General features: G+C 37.3%; 2 protein-coding genes across 2 annotated transcripts; both read right to left on the reverse strand.

Moving 5' to 3' along the window:
- Positions 1–6,267: 6,267 nt before the first annotated feature.
- On the reverse strand, positions 6,268–22,228 carry LOC117565289 (uncharacterized). The gene is given in 6 exon segments (XM_052001954.1): positions 6,268–6,763; positions 6,872–6,998; positions 7,504–7,766; positions 13,081–13,216; positions 15,056–15,264; positions 21,649–22,228. Coding segments are annotated over 6 exon segments (1,194 nt in total). The 5' UTR covers positions 21,782–22,228; the 3' UTR covers positions 6,268–6,437.
- Positions 14,246–14,944, reverse strand: LOC117565291 (calsequestrin-2). Its single transcript, XM_034244324.2, has one exon. The coding sequence runs from the start codon at positions 14,849–14,851 to the stop codon at positions 14,342–14,344; it is 510 nt and encodes a 169-aa protein (XP_034100215.1). The 5' UTR covers positions 14,852–14,944; the 3' UTR covers positions 14,246–14,341.
- Positions 22,229–23,421: the final 1,193 nt, after the last annotated feature.

Consider the following 23,421-nt stretch of genomic DNA (forward strand, 5'->3'; position numbering starts at 1 on the left):
GTGTAAAATTTAATTTACGAGCTTGTATTTTCAATATGGCCACAAGCAGGCAGGCAGCCAGACAGCGGTCCTTCCACCGCATTTCGTTGGCCAGGTGGCTCTTAAAAGTGATTAACATTAAATCATATACAAGGCACGGCCATATCTTTGTCGGCCACCTGACCACACACACAGCTAACCGAGGCATCCAAGCGATCCAGCGATCCAGAGATCCCGCCGCAAACAATTACATTTTCTGCACGCGCCCTTCATTCATTTTCACGCACGTACGATTTTTCGCACACAATTTTCACCTTGCGGCGAGGCCTAGAAGACAACAACAACCAAAGCAAAAAAATAAAAGCAAAAGCATTTACAGCTACGCATTTTGTTTGCTAATTTCAACAGAAGCGACGGCTTATCAACGAGCCGCCATTAGCATGAGACACAGCAGACAAGAGAGAGCACTTTCTCCTCCCCTCAATCTCCTCTCATTTTACCTTCCCTTTCTATAAGATGCCAAGCGTCTCTGAACTTTCAGCAATTTGTTTGATTTTGTGCTTATTGGACTTGCGTTTTGCATAAGCAATAAACATAAATTATCGACAGCGTCCAGCAGCGATGCTGACATTTATTTATGCCCATAACTCATTGAAATCGAGTCGAGTGCTGGCGCACAAAAGTATGCTATGATATTTTATACGCCGTTGCCTTTGCCTTTGCCTTCGTCTTCGTCTTCGCTTCGTCCTGACTTTATGGCCTCCTCTTGAAGCACATCGTTTGCCAATAGAAAACGTTGACCGTAAGGGTCAAGCTTTGTTCTCTCCATAGACAAACTCTATAGCAAGTGTTTCAATTGCCTAGCCCAGGCATGGAAGCCATTAGGGTAATTGTGGAGCTTGATATGCTATTATATGTCGATCAGATGCAACTGATTTCGATTGTGATATTCTATAAAGCTTTCAATTGTTATTTGCATTCGCTGTGAAGTGCCAAAAGCAAAAAAAGAAACAAATATGACAATTTTGGAAATGAATAGTCTAAATTGCAGACTTTGAGGTTTCAATAACTATTGATGAATGACAATTTAAATAGTATTTTTATATAGATAGATAATAACTTCAATCGTTTAAATTATTTGCAGTCTGAGCCTGCAGAGATAGAAAAAAATACAAAATAATATATTATTTCTATATTCTGAATATACAATTTAAGAAATTTAAGGCTCGTTAATAGTAATTAATTTGAGTTTGACTTTCAATCAATATCTAAGGAATAATGTATAATTTTCATTTTGATCATAAATAAAATACATTCATATATTTGCTATCTATGATGACTTTATAAGTGAAGAATGTATTTCATACAAATAAGTTAAATTGTTATAAATGTTGTAGAACAAGTTTAGATTTGGAAAGCGAATTATTTTCATACTCATATCAACAAATTTTAATTCGAGAGTGTCAATAACTGTCTCGAAATAAATAAATAAACTATAGACACAATGATTGAAGTTAAAGTTTGTAATTACAAATTATATATGTATAGTATGTTATATTCAATTTACAATTTATTTAAGTAACTCATTGTGCTTTAGTAGATTACTTTCGCATTAGTTTCTTATGGGATTCATTTATATTGAAATTATATTTTAAACATTTTCACATTAGTTTCATATGCGATTCATTTAAATGGAAATTTGTAAAAAGAAATATTCTACTTTCAATATAAAATTCATTTCACTACCACAATCTGCTTCATTTCCTTTTACTTTTAAGCATTATTGTAAATGTTTGCAAATGCGAAATTAATGCAGTGAGTCGACAAAATCTTAAGCCAAGTTAATTTATATTTCATTAACTCTTAAGTTTGCCATCTTTGCAGGAATGAATGCTTGGCAATTTCTATTCAGTGGAGCAGCTAAGAGCAGCTTCTTGTTTAGTCTGAAGCTTGTGCATTTTGTATTTGGCTATCGAATGGCGGCATCTTCAATTCTTTGATTACTTTCTATTTTGTTGCAACACTTTTTGCAGCACTCTCTCTCTCTCTCTCGCTTTATCTGCTTCGTTTTCATCTCTTTTGCCACTTGTTGATTACTTTTAAATGAGTTTTGCTCGAGGCGTTTCTTAGCTCATTTGCCGTTGTCCGCCACACTCTACTCTACTTTAGCTATTTGCTCAAGTCGTTGCGTCTGCTGTGCGACGCGTTGATTGATATTTACGCGCGTTTGATTGAAGTGTAATCAGCAGTCAGTCAGTCGAAGGAGGAGAAGGAGGAGAAGGAGGAGGAGTTGGCAGCATGTTAGTAGGAGTATTAGCAGCAAAATGAAATGTAAGTGAGCAGATCGTAATTAAAATGGCGCCAAGCACAAGCAACAAACAACGCAACAAATTACGCTTCAGGGCACAAACAATATGCATTAGAGGAAAGGGTCAAAGCACTCGCTCGCTCTCTCTCTCTCTCTCTCTCTCTCCTTCGACAAGGATTCACATTAGGACTCCAACTCGACTGCTGGCTGCTGACTGATGGCAATGACGTTGCAGTTGCCGATGCAGTTGCTAATGAAAATGGTTGCATAAACAAGCGCAGCAGTAAGCACATAATGAACAGCATAAGCAGAAAGTAGACAAAAGGAGATTCTCGCCACACCCCCCCACAAACAAATGGCAAAATGGGCGGCACAAAAGATGAAAGCCGAGGCTCTGGCACTCATAAATACGTTGACAAAAACGAACAAACAAACAGAGGGACAAACAAACAAACAGGCAAATAGAAAACCGAAAACAGAGAAAAACAGCAACTGGCGAGCGCACTCATGACAGAGATAGAGAATGCTCTCCCTCTTACTCTCTCACTCTTTTGGCATGTCCTTTTGTCTGTCTGTTTCACTCTATGCTTTTCAAGCACTCAGACGCCTGGACGTAAATCAAAGTGAAAAGCGTGCTAATTGCATTAAAAGCATATAAACAAAATGCAATGCAAGTGGCTGTGATAAATAAAAACCCAGCAGCCTCCACACACACACTCACTCCCTCTCTTTCCCTCCCACTCCCATTCTGACTCTCTCGTACCACTCGCTACACATTGCCCCAAGGCTGTGCCTGCTGCTGATGTCCTTTTGTGCATACGCGCGCTGTGAAATTAAGCAAATAAGCACGAGCACAGCTCACAGCGAGTCCTGGCAACTTTGTAGCCGGCATCCTTGTGCCGTTTCATAATTTTTAATTGCTACAACAACTTTAAAAGCGTCATCAACTTGTCCAGTTTTCAACTTTAAGCAAATCTTTCCACACATTTTGATTAATGCATTTCTTTATTGAAAGAGAGAGCGACAAATCGATACACATCATAATTAATATGCAATAGCTACGCATATTTGTGAAGTTTCGATATAAATCTGTTGTCGGAACAAATCAAATGGCCGATGAACTCGATGAACTCGGAAGTGCACGATTTCGTAGTGTTTGCACTTGGGTTTATTGTAGATATTTGCCGTCGTTGTTTTTATTGCAGGCAATCACGAGTCACAAGCAAAGAGAAAGAGCCAGAGCACACATAGTATATAGCCGAAATTCAATCGTACAATGTGTTGATATATGACACGTAATCAAATGTTTTAAGTGCATGGCACACGCAGCTCCGACCCTGGCCCCCATAAGTGCACCTCTCGGCCTCTTTTGGGAGGCCTCTCACTCCCTGGTTGACAGCGCATAAGTCAAAATAAATATGGCACATTAAAAGCGAAAGCGTAGCAAAAAGCGAAGCGAAGGCAGGCTGAAGCGAAACCCCGCAAATCCGACAAGTAAATATAATAACAATAAAACGAAGCAGCGACATGAATACAGCCAAGGCGAGATATTATGGCAGCGCCCCAGCAACAATAAAAAACATACAACGGGCAATGGCAACGACGACGACGACGGCAACGGGAACAGTAACAGCAGAAAAAGCAGCAGCAAAAGCAGCAACAACAGCAATAGCAACAGCAACAGCAAAAGCAATAGCAACAACAACAACAATGACTGACAAGGACAATTGCTTTGACAGCGATAGAGACAGAGACAACGACAGCCACAGCGATAGCGCAGTTTGAGCTCGACTCAAGTGCAACGCACTATGGGACAGATTACCACTTTTGTGGGTCAAAATTTAGTAAAATAATGGTCTAATATGCATGCCAAATATCTGTCTATTAAGTTGCCTTAAATTACTCCATATACATTAATTAATCAATCTTAAATTAAAAGCTGTTGAACATAGACGTTGATAACACAATGTTTCATTTTTATAAATAAATTACCTACATTTGATCTTTTTTCTCCCAATATTAAATGGCTTACAATTTTCGACAACATAGTGTATGAATCTACCAACAAAAGAAGTCTAAGATTTTTAACATGCATCAATTAAAACAGAAGAGACAGACCTTTGAAGTTAGAGTATTGAACTCTTGTTAAAGTTTTGCTCATCTGTGGAAATGAACTTTGTGAATATGCGAAGTCAAATGGTTTAATACATGAAAGTCTAGGAATAATAATTAATTTTTTTTAATGCTGTAATAGTTTAATGTACATCGGAAAATATGAAGCACAATTTATTCTTTCTTTATTTGCTTGACTTATCATGCTAAAAGCTTTATGCTCAGTTCAAATGTAATATAGAAAACTAGTTGTTAAGGGACTTTCTAAGTATCGACAGATCCACAAACTTATGAAACTTTAGAAAACTTCAGCAGCTTAATTGTATGCATGTATAGTAAGTCAAGTGGTTGAATAGATAAAAGTCCAGGAATAATAATTAAATTTGTTTTAATGTTATAATAGTTTAATGTTTATCGGAAAATATGAAGCACAATTTATTCTTTCTTCTTTTGCTTGTCTTATCATGCTAAGAACTTTATGCTCAGTTCAAATGTAATATAGAAAACTATTAGTTGTTAAGGGACTTTCTAAGTATCGACAGATTCACAAACTTGTAAAACTACAGAAAACTTCAGCAGCTTAATTCTATATTCAAATAAAATAAATTTCTTACTTAAATGTTTACTTACCTCACACTCTTCTAAAAATTGATCAATCGTCGCGTAAAGCGTTTGCTTGAAGTCTGCCATTTTATGGTAATGTGCATTCTAGGTACATTAACGTTTACATAATGAAACTAAATATTAAAACCCATTATATTATTTCGAGAAAGCTTCCATAATTCAGTATTTTTAATTTCAACCCCCAAAAGTGAATTCTCTTCCCATAGTGCATCTTAAAAGCGAGAAAGCAAACGTCGAAAAAAAGCGTTGCCTACTTTTTGGCGACAAGTTGGTATCAATTTTCATTGCATTTTATTTAAAGACTTAATAACATTCATTACATTACATAATCATTTACATCGCTCGCTACACACGTGTGGATTCGATTCGCTTACAGTTTAAACTAGTCTTTAAAATATGCATTGTTTATTTTCGTTTCGGTTTTGCTAAATATGTTTTGCTTATTCAGGCTTACGACTAAAACATTCAACAACAGTTGCATTCCATAAATGATATTTCTGCCATCGAAGATATGCACTAGACAAGTGTGTGTACTAATATGTATGTGTATATTGTATGTGTGTGTGTGTGGGTATGTTTGTATGTGTGTGCATTATAAAGAATTAGTTGTGGGGGAAATTCATTAAATATTTGTACAATTAATACAGTTTATGCCTAGATTACGAGTAGCTTACGCTGTGGAAATATACAGAGCTCCTTTTTCCCCCCACTCTAAAAATATAACTATTTTAATGAAATTGCTGTTAATTAGCTTTAACTGGAAATGTTTTAAATTCATTACGAATCAGTTTTGCATAACTTTGATCGCTATTCAAAAATTGCAAAGCCCAAAATCTTCTAGTTCAGTGTTTTTGGCTTTCAATTGTAGTTGTTTTTAGTATTTTGCTAAGAGTATCAACAATTATGCTAATAAGAGTTTTATTCAATTAACACTAAATTGTATTATACACGAAATGTGAGATTCTTTTGCATTTTTTGAATGAGAAGACTCTAGGCCGAGCTCAGCTTTGTTGTTGTTTCGTGGCGGTAACAGGACTCGTTTGATTGCACTTATATAACTAGGCTTGTACAGATTTGGCTATATATTAATGTATATATGAATATTAAGGTTATTCAGCTTAACTCACATCACTAGTATTCTAAACTTGTTGAGCAATTTCTTAGCCTGCATTAAAAGCCCGAAAGAGGAACAACGATATGCTAAAACTAACTTCGATTTTAATAGGGGAATATTTATTTGTATCATATATGTACATTTTAGCTAAGCAGCGTATACTTAATGTGTGTTTTACTCCGGGATACTTTTCTTGCATTGGCAAAGTTGAAATATATTTACAGAGATTTAATGAGTTTGGCGTTGCCTGGTTGCTTGCTGTTGGTGGTTGTGGTGTTGGCCATACATCTTCGTTAATTGTTATCTGCACGGCGTGGAGTCGTCGCTTAATTGGGCCAACAGGCGGCGGTCATGTTGGCCATGCTGGCAGCTGTTTGCCTCCTCTTTGCTTGTGGCTGTTGTCGCCAGCTTAGCGCAGAGACTGGCGCGAGCATTACACAGAAATGCTATTAAGACGGGCAGCGCGTACAGCGAAATGCGTGCAATGGACTCCGACGATGTCGCTAATATGCGTGACCAGCTCATGAACACAGCTGCGGACGCACTCGATGCAGCAGCTGCTGCTGCCGCTGCTGCAGCTGCAGATGTTGCGGCCGCAGGACGACGACTCTTCTTGAGTTGCTTGTCTAGTTTTTGGCGAGAATATGTGGCAAGAGTTAGTGCACTGTTTGTGTGTGTGTGTGGCGAATGATTGATGCTGATGTTGATGTTGATGCTGATGTTTCTGTACTCACCTTCCGCTGATTTGTCCAGCTGTCTCACTGTTTCCCTTGACTCGAGCACAGGAATGCGCTGATGCTTGTCACTCTCGACGCTCTCCTCGTTGCTTTGCCAGTACACAGAGGAGATTTTGGCGACACACTGCAAAGAGTACAGGCAAAAACTAAGTGAGTGAGGAAGAGAGAGAAGAGGAGAGAGGAGAGACACAAATGTGTTGGCGCGTTGACGGCGCACTAAAAGTTTTATGCTTTCATTAACTGACACACGCCACATGAGCTCAGCTCAGCTGATAACCCAAAAATGACCCGCATATGGAAATGGCTCTGTGCGGTGGCAAGTGTGGTGCGGTGGCGAGTGAGGTGCGCTGCTGCTGGTGGTGGTGGCAACTGCCCAGCTGGGGCAGTAGTCGCATCATAAAAGTCTGCTGTCCGCGTTTCGCATGAAATTTTGTGGCCTTTACGACACACATTTGCACTCGCTGTGGCCAGAGATTGTAATCAACATACGACACGCTGTAATATTGTCGCAAATTGAATCAAAACGTTGACGTTGGCCTCCGTCCATGGTAATGTATCAATTTCTCAGAGCAACACACACATATATATACATATACTGTAATCAACTTAAAGCAAAAGGAAAAGCTCACCTTCAACTTCATGTCGCCATGCTTGAAATGTCATCCGCGCACACGAAACTCGAGGCCAAGGCGCGCCACTTCGAGACCCTCGCGTCCAACAACTTTGGGTTCATAGGGTCGCAGCAGCGAGCGATTGGCGTGCATACCGTTAATCAGCCAGCTGAGATGGCAGACCGGCTTCGATGCCGCCGAAGTGCAATTGACGCGCACCATGTCGCCAATTTGGTATCGAGGTTGACCGCCGGTGATTTGTGGTCCATGCTTGGGTGTAACTGCGAGAGAGAGAGAGGAGTAGAAATGGAGAATTTTGGTTAACGTGATGGCCACAACGATTAGTCAGCGCACAGCTTGTAGTTAAACATGTCGTATACGCAATTTCTTTGAACTAATGAGCAATATGCTGCACCACTTGCAACATTCGTTATGGAAAACATGGCAAAGTAAGTGTAGACAGAGATAGTGATAGAAAGTGAGAGAGAGAGAGAAGATGGTCAAACAACAATTGCAAAATGCTGGCACGTTGTTGTCGAGCATCGTGTCTGGCTCTGACCTGGATGTTTGCCAATTGGGTCAGCCAATGGACAGACGTGTAGCTATTCAGACATTCAGCTTAAATTGCGAATTGCGAAAAATGAATCTAAATATATATCGAATGCAACCCACACACTCAAACTTTGAATATTAAAGTCTTCTCTTTATTTTTACTGCAGTCTCCTTTTTTGTGCTTCCGTTCGCATTAATAATCATAATCATTTTGATTGCTCTTGTATTAATATTTGCTGCTGTTCTTCCCTTAATAATGGGCAAAAGGCAAACCAAAGAAACGGCATCAGAAAAAAAGGATATTCTGCTTATATTTTACAGCACTCTTTTTTTCGTCTTTCTTTGTTTGTTTCTCCTTGTTCGAGTCTACTCAACTGCATAAATTATTATTTTGAGTCTTTTATGCGGCGCGACTATTTTTACGCTCCTCTGACATTGATTGAGCTGTTGATACTTTCTTTCTTGCCCTCTTTTTTTTCATTTATTTTCTCTGTTAGTATTACTTTTATTATTCTTGCTTTTCATACCCGCTGCCCATAGGGTAGAAGGGTATTATAAGTTTGTGACTCCTGAAAATAAACGTAACAGCCAGAAAGAGGCATCTCCGACCCTATAAAGTATATATATTCTTGATTAGCTTAACAGCCGAGACGGTATAGCAATGTCTGTCTGTCTGTCTGTCCGTCCATCTGTATGAACACCTAGATCTCAGAGATTATAAGAGATAAAGAAATAGTTATTTTTCGACAGTATTTATTATATTCATACGCAGATAGATTTTGTTTTAAATTTCATTACGCCCACTTCTGCCTCCACAAATCGGCAAAAATCGAATAACGAACTTAATTTTAAAGCTGCATCCTGGAATTTTGGTTTGGACAATAATAAGAATGAAATTTATGATTCCTGAGAATTTGATTACAATCGTATAAAAATTTTAGGTTAAGAAATACTTTTGTATGACATAAAACATCTACTGCAATCGATTCTTTGCTACTTTGGCTGACAATTTGGTATATTTTACACTTTATGGTATATTTGGAATGTAGTATCAATATACCAAATACAGGCTTTTGTATATTTGGTATATTTATTCGGTTTATTTAAAGAATATACCGCACGGTTTTGCTTTTATTTGAAATGAGTAGCAGGTATGTCACAGTCGAGCACACTCGACTTGTTTTTGTTTCATCGTTGTCATTAAGTGAAGTCCATTTCCCCTTTCCCCTTTCGCTTTCCCTTTCACTGAGCTGCAAACTGGCCTCCTCATTGTTGCTCTTTTTTTTTTTGCTGACCATTTGTTTTGGTTGAAATAATTGTTGGACAATTTGATGTGGGTTTTTTGTTTTGTTTTTTTTTTGGTTGTTCCAAGGTAACAATCGCCTTTTTGTTGTAAATCCAAAGTGAAGCAACAAAAATCAATAAATTTGTTTCAACTTTAAGTCGCTTGCTTGTGATAATCTAATTTCGTTTGCTATGTTAGTTTTTTTTGACTGCCGTTGGTCGATGATATTTTCCGCTTCTGTTTTTCAATTTCCGCGCCTGCACTTCAATTATCCCTTTGCGGGGTGAAGGGTGGAGGGTGGAGGTGGGTTTGGTGTGGTCTGAAAAGCCATCAAAGCCAACTAAGCCCCAACTAACTGGGTCAAATGTATATTTCGCCTCGTCATTTAGCTGTGCTTTGCTCTGTGCTGTGCGCCAGTATAATCACATTCAATTATTTCAGCCACAACGCACATATAGGCTTATATACTGCCGCATTAATTTCAATATTCCGGTAATTTAAATCATTTGATATTTTTTCTCCTGCGTTTTTCCGGTGAGCAAAAACGAGCATTTTTTCCTCTCTCGAGCTGCCATTAACAGGTGATTCATTAACTTTATAGATCTGCAAGAGTCATAGTCATAATCCGCTTATGCTCGACGAGATAGAAGAGGAGAAGGGGAGAGGGAGAGGGAGGAAATCAGTTACTGCTGCTTTGATTGTGATACTGATTCTCGGATTCAGATCGTCGAGCAGCGCAACATTAAAGTCGAGCATAATTAAGTAATTCCCGTAGCACAACGGAAGCGTGCAGCTTTGATTGCTGCCTTGACTCGACTCGAAGCCTGCTTCCCATAAACTAGCATACGAGTGAGTCTAAGCCCAGTTAGTTAGTTAGCCTAATTATGCGATATACACATTCTGATAGTCTCCTACTATACTCCTCTCCTTCGTCTCTTAACCATTTCAGGCGGAAATGAACACGAAATTGCCTGGGGAGTAACAATTGAGCGCCAATGCCGATGTCAATGATAATCATAATGATGTTGCTGTTGCTGTCGGTGTTGCTGTCGGTGTCGCAACCAACCAACGTTTATACCATATACTTCAGGTAAGTCTGACTACAAACAACCAAATGAATATTTGAATCAACTCGACATGAAGTACATTTAGTACACAAACAAATCTAACTTGAGTGTAGAGTATATTTTGTTGCTAAAAATATCTCTTTGCTTATAAACTCACTCTGCCTAAAATGCGTGTTACTCTTGTAACATATATTTTGGTCATATTTTATTTATCATTTTAGTCGCTTACGCCTTTTCTTTTAAGTCTATTTTGTGCCACAAATAAGTGTTTGATTATACACTTTTAATAATTAAAACGCGAGTTATGTGAGCTATACTTTTAACAAGTAATATTTAGTTGCTTGTGTCTCCAATTTTGGGTTTATTTGAAGCTAGAAATATCTCTTGTCTTGGGTTTATTTGAAGCTAGAAATATCTCTCTTCTCACAAAGTTTTGTTATGTAAAACGTGTTAGGTGTCATCTTTTTTTATTTATATATTTACTTCTTATCCTATTGATATACTTGGCGCTAGAAATATCTTTTTTCATAAACTCTTTCATGACCTAAAATGTACAAGTTGTAATTTATATTTTAGGTTTATTTTTATTTATATATTTAGCAGGCAATATTTAGTTGATTATGTCTTTTCTTTTTGGATTTGGTACTAGAAATATCTCTTTGCTAACACGCTTCTATAATTTAAAACAAGTTAGGCTTTATCTATATTTTGGGTATACTTTATGCCTTTTCTTAGGGGATATATTTTGCGTTTGAAATATCTCTCATCTCCCACACTTTCATTGTTCAAAATGTGTTAAGAGAAATATAATTATTTTGGGTATATTTTATTCATATATTTAGTAAGTAAAATTTAGTTGTTTAGCTATTTTCATTTGGATATGTTATGAGTGAGAAATATCTCTCATCTCCCACACTTTCATTGCTTAAAACGTGTTAAGAGATCTATAAATATTTTGGGTATATCTTTTGGATATGTTTTGAGTTAGGAATAGCTCTTTGCTTTTACACCTTTCATATTTTGGGTACGTTTTCTTGTTATATCTAGTTGCTTATGCCTCTCTTTTTGGGTTGATTTGGAGAGTGGAATTCTCGCTGTATTTATAATATTTATATGTTACAATTTTATTGATTTCCTATATAAATAGTTAGAGGAGTGTTGCCTTTTTTCTATTAACAAATCGAGTAGCACTGTGTAGATAAATTTATGCTGTAAACTGATACCTCATTTTTTTCATATTTTGGGCTAATGTGTTTTTATTTATATATATATTTTGTTACTTAGACCTCTCTCAATTCGATATATTTCGGATCAGAAGCAAACGTGTATTTTTATAATTTGCTCACAAAAATGTAGCCTAACAATACCGTTATTTCCCTACTGATTTCTTGTATAAATATTTAGAGGTGTGTTACCTTTTTTCTATTTACAAGTCGAACAATTTGTAGGAAGATTTATGCTACAAATTGAATACTCATTTAAAGTTATTGTATTCTATTGTATTTCGCAACCCATTAAGCTACTTTAATCGATGTCTGGATTTAATGGCATATTTGCATAATATAAAAAGTAGATTAGTATCAAAAGTCTACCTCCCTTCAAATCAGAGTAAACGCAGTTCGTTGTAGGCTTTTGCTTTAACTTATTCATTTGTGTGTTAAGCAGCAAGTTTGCAATAACTGTGCGAAAAAGCGAGACTGCAAATGTGAAATACATAGCGAATAGCAACTGGGATTTATCGTGATGCTATTTGCCATGAAACGAAGCGAAACAGAAAGAGAGAGAGAGAGAGAGAGAGATAGAGATAGAGAAAGCTTCAACGGCCGTTGCGGCTGTTATTAAACACGTTTATTCTAAGTTTTCCCCAAAGCACTTTTTCATATTGCGTTTTGCCATATTTTCGCCATGTTTTGTTGGATTGCGCAAAAATTTCAAATTAAGTTGCTGCACAGCCCGTCAGCAGAAGCTGTGTAGCTGAAGCTGAAGCTACTACATCGAGTTGAAGCCAGAGCCAGAGCCAGAAAGTAGACGGAGTCCATGCTTTTGGCGTTGCCGTTGCCAGGTCTGTAGCTGGAGCTGTAAGTGAGCAACAGAATTGCATCACGTACATGGGCAATTTGCCAGCAGAATAATACAAAACACAACACACACACACACACACACTCGCATACACAGACAATGTCTGCACATCTGTCTGCACTTGTGTGTGTGAAGGTTGTTGAACGCTGCCCAACTGGCCAAGTGCCTGACTCTGACTCTGACTCTGCGTAGTGCCTTCTATATAGTCAGTTTTATATCTTTTTGTGCGCTTTTCGTTTTCGGTTTCATTTTATTTTTATGCTTTAGCTTTTTTGTTGTATTTATTTTGGTTTTTTTTTTTGTTTTTCGCACAGGTTTCATGCTTGAGAATTTGTAAATCGCAGCGAGAAACAATGCCGAAGCATAAACTAAATAAATGCGAAATATTTTATAGGTATGGGCACATGTATGTGTGTGGCTGTGTGTCTGTGTGTGTGAGAGGCATTCTCTCTCTATGTGTGTGTGCATACTCTAGACAAAGAAACAGATTACTTTTCATCGCTTAGTCCGTGCTGAGCAATTAATCTTGCTTGGCGTCCTCTTCTTTCCTTCTCTCTTTCTCTTCCTTACTCTCTCTCTCCCTTGCTTGTTTTCCTTGCACTGTTCACTTACCCACAACAATCATGTCCTCATGACCGGAAACTGTCTGGAACGAAGGCGCCTCGCCGGACACTTCGCACCGATAACGACCCGTCGACTGTAGGCTCACCGAGCGCAGAACGACGGCAATGTCCGTCGAGTTTTGCAACTGCAACGGCAATAAAAATACGAAAATAATATAAATACATATTAAGAGAAGGCATATACATATAATACTCCTTATATACATAAGTGAAAGTCTGAGAGAGAGCTTCGTATGTAGGCCAAATTACGAATGTAGAGGAAACTATAACACACATATTTTTCTTCGCCTGCTTGCATAATTCTTTGCTTGCACTCTTGAGCGATTAAAGGCCTCATAAATGTAAAATATTACCTTGAGTAAGTGTGCTAACATTAAAAGTTGGGAGTTTATAAATATGAAAATTAAGATTGCAGAAATAGAAAAATAAAAGATTGAATATTAAAAAGTGTACGCCAAGAAGAAAGTAGTCAAAATGAGAATAATAATAGAAAATTTACATTAGTTTATATCTTGCTTGCATAATTCGTGCACTTGTCCTCATAATTATAGAATACTTCATTTCATAAAGTATTAAGCATGCAAAAAAACAAAAGTTTGAGCTAAGCATATGTAAAACAATATTGCAATAACAGCAGAAAACGAAATTAATCTGAATTAAAAGCAATGAAAGTTAAACCTTTGAAAGTTGAATATCCTTTACGATTAGCATAATAGCTAGTTAGAAGTTAAGAGTTCAAAGTAATAATTGTACAATCAGAAATATACGTATGAAAATTTAAGTAGAACTAAATTAAATATAAAGTATCAGAAGATATCCATAGTAAGCGAAAGTAATAGCTTTGTTTGTAACATTAACTATAACATTAAATATAAGAAATGATATATGGAATACTACGTGAAATAAGTAGCTTTAAACAGAATATTTCAATGAGACAAAATGGGGAAAATTAGAAATAATGAAAATAAAATATATAGTATTGAATAAAAGTATAAATATAGTAAGTGAAAATTAGAGCTTTCCATGTTGGAAGTTATATTAATCTATATCTTTCTCTCTCTTTATAAATTTCTATATTTATCTATTCTTTTGCTATATAGTATTCACTTTTGCTGTCTAAGCTGCTTAAACTTCACTCTATAAACACACTCTGCTTTTCACTGTGCTTAGTTTTAATTTCAACAATAATAATTTGCAACTTTTGCCATAGAACAGAAAAGAATTCATTTCAAAACTCTCAATGCAAGTACTCAGAATGTTTTGTGATTGACACTAAAGCGTTGAACAGAGTCTGCTTCCAGCTTATCATTAGCTAAAGGCTTTGCGACTTTCTCATTCTCCTCTGCATAATCATCGTCGTCGTCATCATCATCATCCTCCTCATCATCTTCATCATCGTCATCGTCATCGTCTTCATCATCCTCTTCATCATCATCTTCATCGTCATCGTCAGCATCCATCAGTGAGACAGTTGCCTCAACGAGTTCGGTCAGTTCCTTATCACTGACTGGAAACACATTGTCCAGTTGTTCCGGCGTCGCATCGAAATGTTCCATGGCTGCATGTAGTTTCAATTGACTCTCCATATGCATAATGCTCTGGTCCTTATCAATCCTGCCCAGACGCAGTCCAGCCTCGATGGGATTACTTGTTGGCTGACGGACCATTTGAGCCATCATCTCGACGGCATCGTCCTGGTTCAGAGGCGGCACAGACTCCTCCAACGTCTGCAGCACTTTCGATTTGTTCTTGGAGTACATTACATTGAGTTTCCGAAAATGTTGAACGAACGTGTGTGTAGTAGACTATTTCCTGTCTGCTGTCTGCTCTCACTCTCTCTCTCTCTCTCTCTCTGTCTAGTTGATGTAGTTGTAGTAATTGACATTGATGGGTGAAATAAAAAATGCTGCCTACTCAACTCGAATTGAATTGAGAATCAGTTTAAGCTTCATTCGTTCACTTACCTCGACATCGACGCCGGGCAACGGAAACACCTGTCCAGGTGGCATATCACGTGGCACATAGCGATAGAATTCGAAGCCATCTTTATACCATTTCACGGAGTAGAGCGACTCGCCATCTAAATCGAATTTACAGCCCAACACGGCATCCTCATGTCTCATGATGTGCTTCGGTATGCGAATCTCAGTCATTGTCAGGCTCTGAACAGTGCCTGCAAAAGGAAGGATGCACACACGATATTAGTTAGTAGTCGATTAAGTAACTAAGATGATGACTTCTCAGTTTTGTTGCATTCGTTGGTTTTGCTTTCGCTTCGCTTTAATAGGCATTATTAGAACAATGACGTTGCTGCTCAATGCCAGGACCATAAATAACTTGCAGCGAGTGCATAAAAGTCAAGGAAATCGAAAGAAATTCGCTGGCGAGCCAAAACAATGCGCTTTTGTTTTGCCAACACAATGCCAGCCAGCGAGAAGAATGAAAGCATTCAACTTGAGGCGTGTGAAACGTGACTGCTGAGACTTTTTCTCTCTCTCTCTCTCTCTCTCTTTGTCTCGTAACTGTTTTGCTTTCTCTATCGCTATCTCCCTGTGGGGAGCAAGTCTCTCACTCCCTCTGTTTTGTGCACTCGAGACAACGAGACAACGAAACGAAAAGTTGCCGACTTTTAAACGCACACAAAAGCCGAATAGAGTAGAGGTAGGCTTAGACAATTTGGGTCAAAGCTATGACACGAAAATCAAGATATGAAATTAATATTGCAGCTGAAATGAGCAACTGCATGGAAAGCTGAAAACTGAGCACTGAAAGCTAAAAGAAAGCAGTCTACAGCATATTCCATTAGGAAGGGGATTGCATAAAGAAAGCAACTTTTAAATAAGCTAGAATCTTACGAAAGTTCCAGAGGGAAATTGGTTGTATAGGGATAAAGTTTATATTAGTACAATATTCATAAATACTGCTATTAAAGTATATTGTTTATGCTTAGAATATGAATTTAATTTGGCTATTAAATTCTTTCTCCTAACCAATAACTTTAATTTCTAAATAAGAAGCTTCTTATGCTAAAGGACCTTTATTATGTTTTCCAACTCTTCCAATCCAAAACTAATAGCAAATCAAGATTATTATTAAATAGCATTTCTTAACCCATCCTTTACTTATTATAGTAACTTCTAAACAAAAAGCTTGAAGATGTATCATATCATTCAAGTACGTTTCTTTCTCATATTTAAAGTCCAGATTTGTTAAAAATTTCAATCTGAAAGAAGTTAAATTCTTTTCTGTTTTAAATAAAAAACTTCTTTAACTTCTAAATTATGCTTGCTTAAATATATAATACTTTCAAAATTATTGCTTTTAGAGTACTTTCATTCTGCTTCCATACTCCAACAATCCGGATTTGATAGAAATTTGATTTTATTATGGAATTCTTTTGAGTAACTCAGTTTTTAGCAACCTATAAAGTTTCCCATTGAAAGAGTAAGCTTTCAAATACATAGCTAATAAGGTGTTATATTTGATTGCTGAATTCTTTATAAAGACTCTGCTTCATCAATGAAAGAAGAAACTCTAAAATATTCAGTACTTTAACAAGTCGAAACTTGTATAACATTCTTTGGTATTATAAAATGCAGTTTACTTAAATATGTGCAGCCTCAACTGACTGTGATAATTTCAAATAATAGCCTAAATTAATTTTGGAATATTTCTTCACATAGCTTGCTATAACTCAACTGCTCTTTTCGACTCTTTTGCCCTCTGGACTGCTTGTCAAATTAGTTAATGTTGCTTTTGTGCCAACTAAATTAGTTAATGGTTAATTCAAAGGGGAATCCGTGGTAGCATCGTAAATTTAACATATATCACTCGTATATATTTAGGCTGCTGATGTGGATGCTATAAATACGAACACAATGCTTAATTTCAGCTGCCGCACGTTGCTGTCGTTGTTTGTCTGGTTACTGTTGGTGTTGTTTGTGTTGTGCTGTGTAGTGCGTTGGCATTTTGCTAAAAATAAAAGCTCATTTTCATTACGCCACAGGAAGCGGCAGCATTAAAGGCATTTGACCGACCAAACAGTCAAAGCCAAGCCAAGCAACCAGGCAGCAACAGCGACAGCAACAGCGACAGCGACTGCGACAGCCTTTGGCGGTAAAATAAACAAGCACAAAGAACTTGGTGCGCCGAGCTGAGCACAATGCACAAAGGCAAACAGCCGCCATTGAAGCGGCGACGACGCCGGCCAAAAGCAGAGAGAGAGAGAGAGCTAGTATCCGAATCAGAGTCAGAAGCAGGAGAAGCGAGGAGAACTAGGGAACGCGAGCGCCTTTTGAGTGCAGTTCCCTTTGGCGGCGTCGGTCGCCGTTTGTTTTTCCTGATTTTCCTGTGCGTGGGCTATTGATGTGTTGAGAACACTTTGAGTCAAGCATTTATGACATCAAGTATGATTTTAGCATTCAAACGCAGCTCAAAGTAAATGCATTTTCAAAGTGCGCACAAAAGTATGCAACACTTTTCTTGAACCGTAAGCGACTTCTTTTACGCTTTGATCTACTATTTAGGTTTAATTTCAGCGAACACAATTCCGCAAGCGTGACACACGAAAGCCCCACTCCATATACTTCACTCCATTCATTTCACGGCCTTCGGGTTATTTTGCTTCACATGAAAGTACCACAATTTCATTTTGCCACATTGAGAAGTATTTCTATGAATTGTTTACCTTGTATATTGAGACGTTTTTTGCTACTCTCACAATATGATAATCATTTATTCAAATAGGAACAAAACATTCCGCATGCCAGATAAAAATAACTGACCTAGACGTCAAATGACGTCAGCAATGAGGCAGGAAATGGCACAATTGTGTGCCAAAAATAAAGTGACAAAGTGTGGGCAGCATCTGGGCACATCTTGATGCCAAGCTATCAACAACAGGAACCGCAATTGAAAACCTAGCTAATTATACGTTGTGCCAACGATGACTTGAAATCGCCATGCAATGGCAAAAGTTTGTATCATCCGACTGACGCTTAATTAAGATAAACTCTCAAAGGGGAGGAGAAGGGTCAGAAACCTTTCAGCATTTACTGAAAAGTTTTGCATTTGATGTCGTGTTACAATCTAAATAGTATTTTACCTTGAAATGAAAGTTTCGAACACAAAAGTTTCATACTTAATTATTGTTGATTTTCAAATCATTTCTGTCGGCAGTCGGCAATCGTCAGACGCAAGCCTTGCTATTGAGCAAGGCTAAATCAAAGTGTTTAGCAGTAAATCCAACTAGTTTAATTACAGTTGCAAACGCACAAATTATGATGCAGTCGTCGGAGATGATGATGGTGATTTATGCAGGGGCAATGGGATCAGTTCAGACCGGATGTTGAGCCGAGCCTTGAGCAAATAAAGCTGTGTTTTTGCATGTTTCGCAAACGCCAAGCCGGCAGCATCAATACGCATCAATTGCGACCCCTTTTTACAGGCTTTACAGACAGCCGAGACAGACGAGACAGTCGAGCCTGTGTGGAACGTGCTTAATCTGCAATCACAAGCGGAAGTTTGTCTCTAGTCTCAGTCGCAGTCGCAGTCTCAGCTGTCTATTGTCTGTGATGTTCCCTGTCTCTCGTATGCCTGTCTGTAGCAGGCTCGTTTTCTTCTTTTGACGACAACGACGAGTGCGTTTCATTCTGTAGCTGGGTGTAAATGGAGCACGTTCCTCGCTCCTTTGCTTTTGCTGCATTGCAGTCCCACTTGCATTTGCATATTGTGGAGAACCAAGAGGGAATCAAGTAAGAAAGCTACAGTCGAGTGTGCTCGACGCTGAGATACCCCTTTGCAATAAAAGCAAAAGAATTTATATAATGTCATTTTGAATACATGAAAAATTTACCAAATAATATTCATCGAAAATACTTAAAGTATACCGAATACTATAATTGGTATATTGATATAGTAATTCAAAATATACCACTTTAAATATAAACAAACAGTGCGGTATTTTAAAATTTTACAAATATACTAAATTTATATACTGCAAAAATACTGAAAATATGCGAATAGATATATTTGGTATATTGATATATTACGGTATACACATTCATACATACACGTAATATACCACAAAAATACTAAAAATATACTGAATTATATATTTGGTATATTCATAAATATACCATAGAGTGCAAAATCAACCAGATTGTCAGCCAAAGTAACTAAGACCTCCATACAAAGGTATTTTTAAATAACTATTTTAAAATTATAATACCCTTCTACCCTGTGGGTACCGGGTATAAAAATGCAAAATACACACACACACACAGAGATAACTCGAAACTCGAAACTCAAAACTTGCAACTCAAAAAGTTTGTCATCGGTTTTCGCAGGCGGTGCATAGAAATGCAAATGACACCGAATTAATCTCGAGCCACACAAAGTGAAAACTATGTCGCGTGTTTATGTTCCAAATTTGTTTATTTGCTTAAAGTCCAAAAACTTTTTCGAGTGATATAGGCAAACATTATTGGCCATAATTAATAGTAAATTATTATTACAGTTTTCAATCGACAAATGTGCAACAAATAGGCTAAGCAAATGCCTGAGCTGGAAAATAAATCAAACCAGCTGTGACAATATACAAATTGTCATTGTCAAATTGTCTGGGGCCAAATACAACAGCACCTATTTTCTTTAATTAGGATATCAATTAGTGCACACACACACAGCTGTATATAACTATGTGTGTGTGTGTGTTGTAATATAATTAAAATTCATTTCAACTTGTAAATTGGCTGGCGGCAAAAAGTGCTTGCCGAAACCAAAACTGAATCATAACAATGGGTGAAATCGATTAATTCAATTAAATTGAAAACATCAATTTTGCGTTTTATGATTAATTACATGGAGACACACGCACACACACGTACATATATATGACAGCCATTGGCAGTATGCAAATTATTGCAGCATGTTTTTAGGCGCTTCATTTAATTTGTTAGCTTGAAAGTTATTTAAAACGCGATTGCACGTGAACGCAATTTAGTAGCATTATTACAGATAATTGATTCACAATATTTGCAGAGCATTTCAATCAGTTTGCTTTAATAAATTTCTTCCTCTTTCTCTGTGCGATGAGTTGGCTACTTTTCATTAACTGGAAGTCGAGAAAAGTCTGCGTGTCGGTTAGCATTAGTTTCATGTACTGCCAATAAATATGTACTTCCTTCTGGCTGCTTTCGCTTGGTTACATTTTCGGCCACGTTTGCTTAATTTCATTATTGTTGCTCACTTTTCGTACGCTCTGGAATTTCTCTCCTTTTTTTTTTTGGTTTTTTTGCTGTGACATGCGTACGTGACCTCATAATAAGAAAGTAAGATTTTTATCTATAATTCAGTGACGCGCTTTCCGAGCGAATTAAGTGCCACAACAATCATTTCGTTTGCCTCTGTCTAGACGAAATTGTATTTGTCAGTAATTATTTCGCCTCCAATTGAGCAAATTATCCACATAAAAGCACTGAAACTCTACTCTTAAATAGTAAACAGAAAAAGTAAACTTTTTTTTGCTTTAACAAGTTGCAGCATCAAAAAAAAACTGAGAGAGCTGAGAGAAACTTGTGCATGTTTATTTATTTAATTAAATGCGACGCCGAGAAACTTTTATATGACCACTCAAAAAACTAGCGCATCCATTACGAGTCTAAGCAATCAACTTAATTAAATGACGCCAAAAAAATGATGCTCCAGCCACGCGCACAACTAATGAATAGAAAGAAATGTTCAACACCAAGCAGGCATTATAATTGATTTACAAAAGCAAAGAGAAGAAAACAATCTTTGGAGACAACTCATCGCAGTGTTCGAGATATAAAATAATAATCTCCATTTAACCGCACAAAAAGTTTTTTGAGTTGGGTTTGGCATTGCGTATACGCAGCTTTCGCTTGGCTTGGCTTGGCTTGAAATGAGTTTACCACAGCGACAAGACGCCAGTTAATTTTGTTTATATTGTCAAGTAGTTTGATGAACTTAATTAAAAATAAGGCAAACTTATTATTAATGCGTCAAGCCGAGAATAAGAAACGGAATGAGGATGGCAAGAAACGAAGGTCGTGCCGAGGTTTAAATATGCCACAAAGTTTGTCAAGTCAGCTGAGATTTACGCCATTTTCGGTAATGGATTCAAAGGTTTCGACTGACTTCCCAACTGTCTCGACTGTCTCACTGTCTGACTCTTCGACTGACGAACGAACGCCGTTTGACTTTGGCAACTGTCAAAGTTGTTTGGCATCTCGTAAGAGCTCTGCACGGCCTTAAATCGATTAAGTACTCGTAATCGAAGTATCTGGCCTTTAAGGGCGACAAAATGTGGCTCAAACTTTCGCACACACTACTTCTTCTCCTGCTGCTTCTCTTTCGGGGCTGGGCAACTAATATTGTTGGCTAAAATATGTGCAAGAGAAAAAAACGAAAAGCAAACTTTCTTTTTTTTTGTTGGCCAATTTTTGCGGGGCTCGTTTGGCGCTGCCTTTGCCAAAGTTGCTAATAAATTAAATAAACATTCAAACCCAAACCCATCTCCCTTATTTCTACTCACCACTCGAGAGCAGGATTGCCAATGCCAAAGGAAGCAGCAGCAGGTTCCACAACGTGCAGCAACGAGGTGGGGCAGCAACAGCAGCAACGAAGCTTTGGCCACGCCGGCGTCGTCTATTCAAAGTTGCACCCATTTTGTTGCATTAATGTGTTCCGTTGTGCGTTCTCTTCTCCTCTTCTTCTGTGTACTTATTTTGGTTTCTCTTTCGCTCTCTCGCTCTGTTTGTAACACTTTTGCTCGCTTTTTCTTGGCCAACTTTTCTTTCGTCGTGTTGGTAAAACTTTAATTTTTCAATTTGTTGCGGAATTTTCGGTTATTTTTCTTTTTTGCTACAATTTGGGGCACGCAGCAGTGTGTTTTTTCCTTCTCCTTTTTAGTTTTTCTGTTTTCTCTCTTCTCTTTTTTTTTTTTTGCAGCTGTTTGCCTTGCGTTTTAGTTTGCCTTGTGTTGTTGTTGCTGTTGTTGTTGTCTCATTTGTGCAATGCAATAAATTTCACTTGACCGCCAACGAGGGAACGCGTCACCCACCAGCAAACTGATGTGTCTTCCTCTCCCTTCTCCTCTTCTCCACTTCTCCACTCCTTCTCCTTCTTCTACGTCTTGTTGCTTTTAGTTTGTGGCCTGCGTTTTGTCGTTTGCTATTTATTTTTATTTTCCATGCGCTCTTTGCTATTTGCTCTTCTTATTATGAGCTCCACACACACACATACAGCGACACACTCGCAGAGAGTTACACCCACGTTTAGTTGTAAAGGGAAGTGTATTCACAGTTACATTTACATGCGTCCTGCTTGTGTTTGTTCAGCAATTTGTGTTTGTCTATTTGCCCGCGTTTGTCTTTGCTTCCTTTTCATTCTCATGCTCATTTTCATTTTCATTTTCATTTCTATTTCTTTTTCCATTTCTGTTGCTGTTTCGGTTTCAGTTTTGTCTCCTTTCACTTGCTGCTTGTTATTCTTCTGCTGGTTGTTATTCCAGCTCTTGTTGTTGATATTATTGCTTTTATTCCTCTTCGCTTAACATGTGCACAAATTAATTGAAACATCAGCAAAATGTCAGCCAGCGAAAGCGCATATATCCAGCATCCCAGCAGGTTTTAATCCCAGTTCAAACTGCAAGCATAAAAATACATAAAACACCGTTTTAATAAATCAACGATTTCAAATTTCGAAATTAGTAAATTAGAAATAATATTCAGTAGATTAATTTTGAATTTCACTTGGGAATATTTATGTTCATTAAAATTTCTAAATTAGTAAATTCCAAATTAAATTTAAATATGAATTTCACTTGAGAATATTTGCTTCTTAAAATTAGTAAATTATGCATAAGTATTAATTGTGTTTTGAGTAGATTTAATTTAAATTTCACTTGAGAATATTTACTTACAAAATAATTCAATACTATTTTTAAATAGGTGATTTTGAATTGTATTTATATTTAGAATTTTGAAAACATTCAATTTGAATTTGACTTGCCAATGATTGCTTACAAAATAAGTTCAATTATCATTCATTAAACTTTAACCAATTAGCTACTTAAGCCATATTTATGTCGCTTTCGTTTAACTCGAAGCTAATTGGTTATTTAATATACTTCATTTACAAAAGAATTCTATTGCTAGCACAATATTAATTAAAGCAATTGTCTGCATCTTTAGCAGGTGCCGAAATTCCATAGCTTTTATTTAACTTCGAGTTGAGTAAAGTAAAGTAGCTGTAATTTGATATCAATACTGAGGCTTAATTAATTAATCACACACACACACACACG

Source organism: Drosophila albomicans, chromosome 2L (assembly GCF_009650485.2).
Source record: "Drosophila albomicans strain 15112-1751.03 chromosome 2L, ASM965048v2, whole genome shotgun sequence".
Taxonomy (NCBI): domain Eukaryota; kingdom Metazoa; phylum Arthropoda; class Insecta; order Diptera; family Drosophilidae; genus Drosophila; species Drosophila albomicans.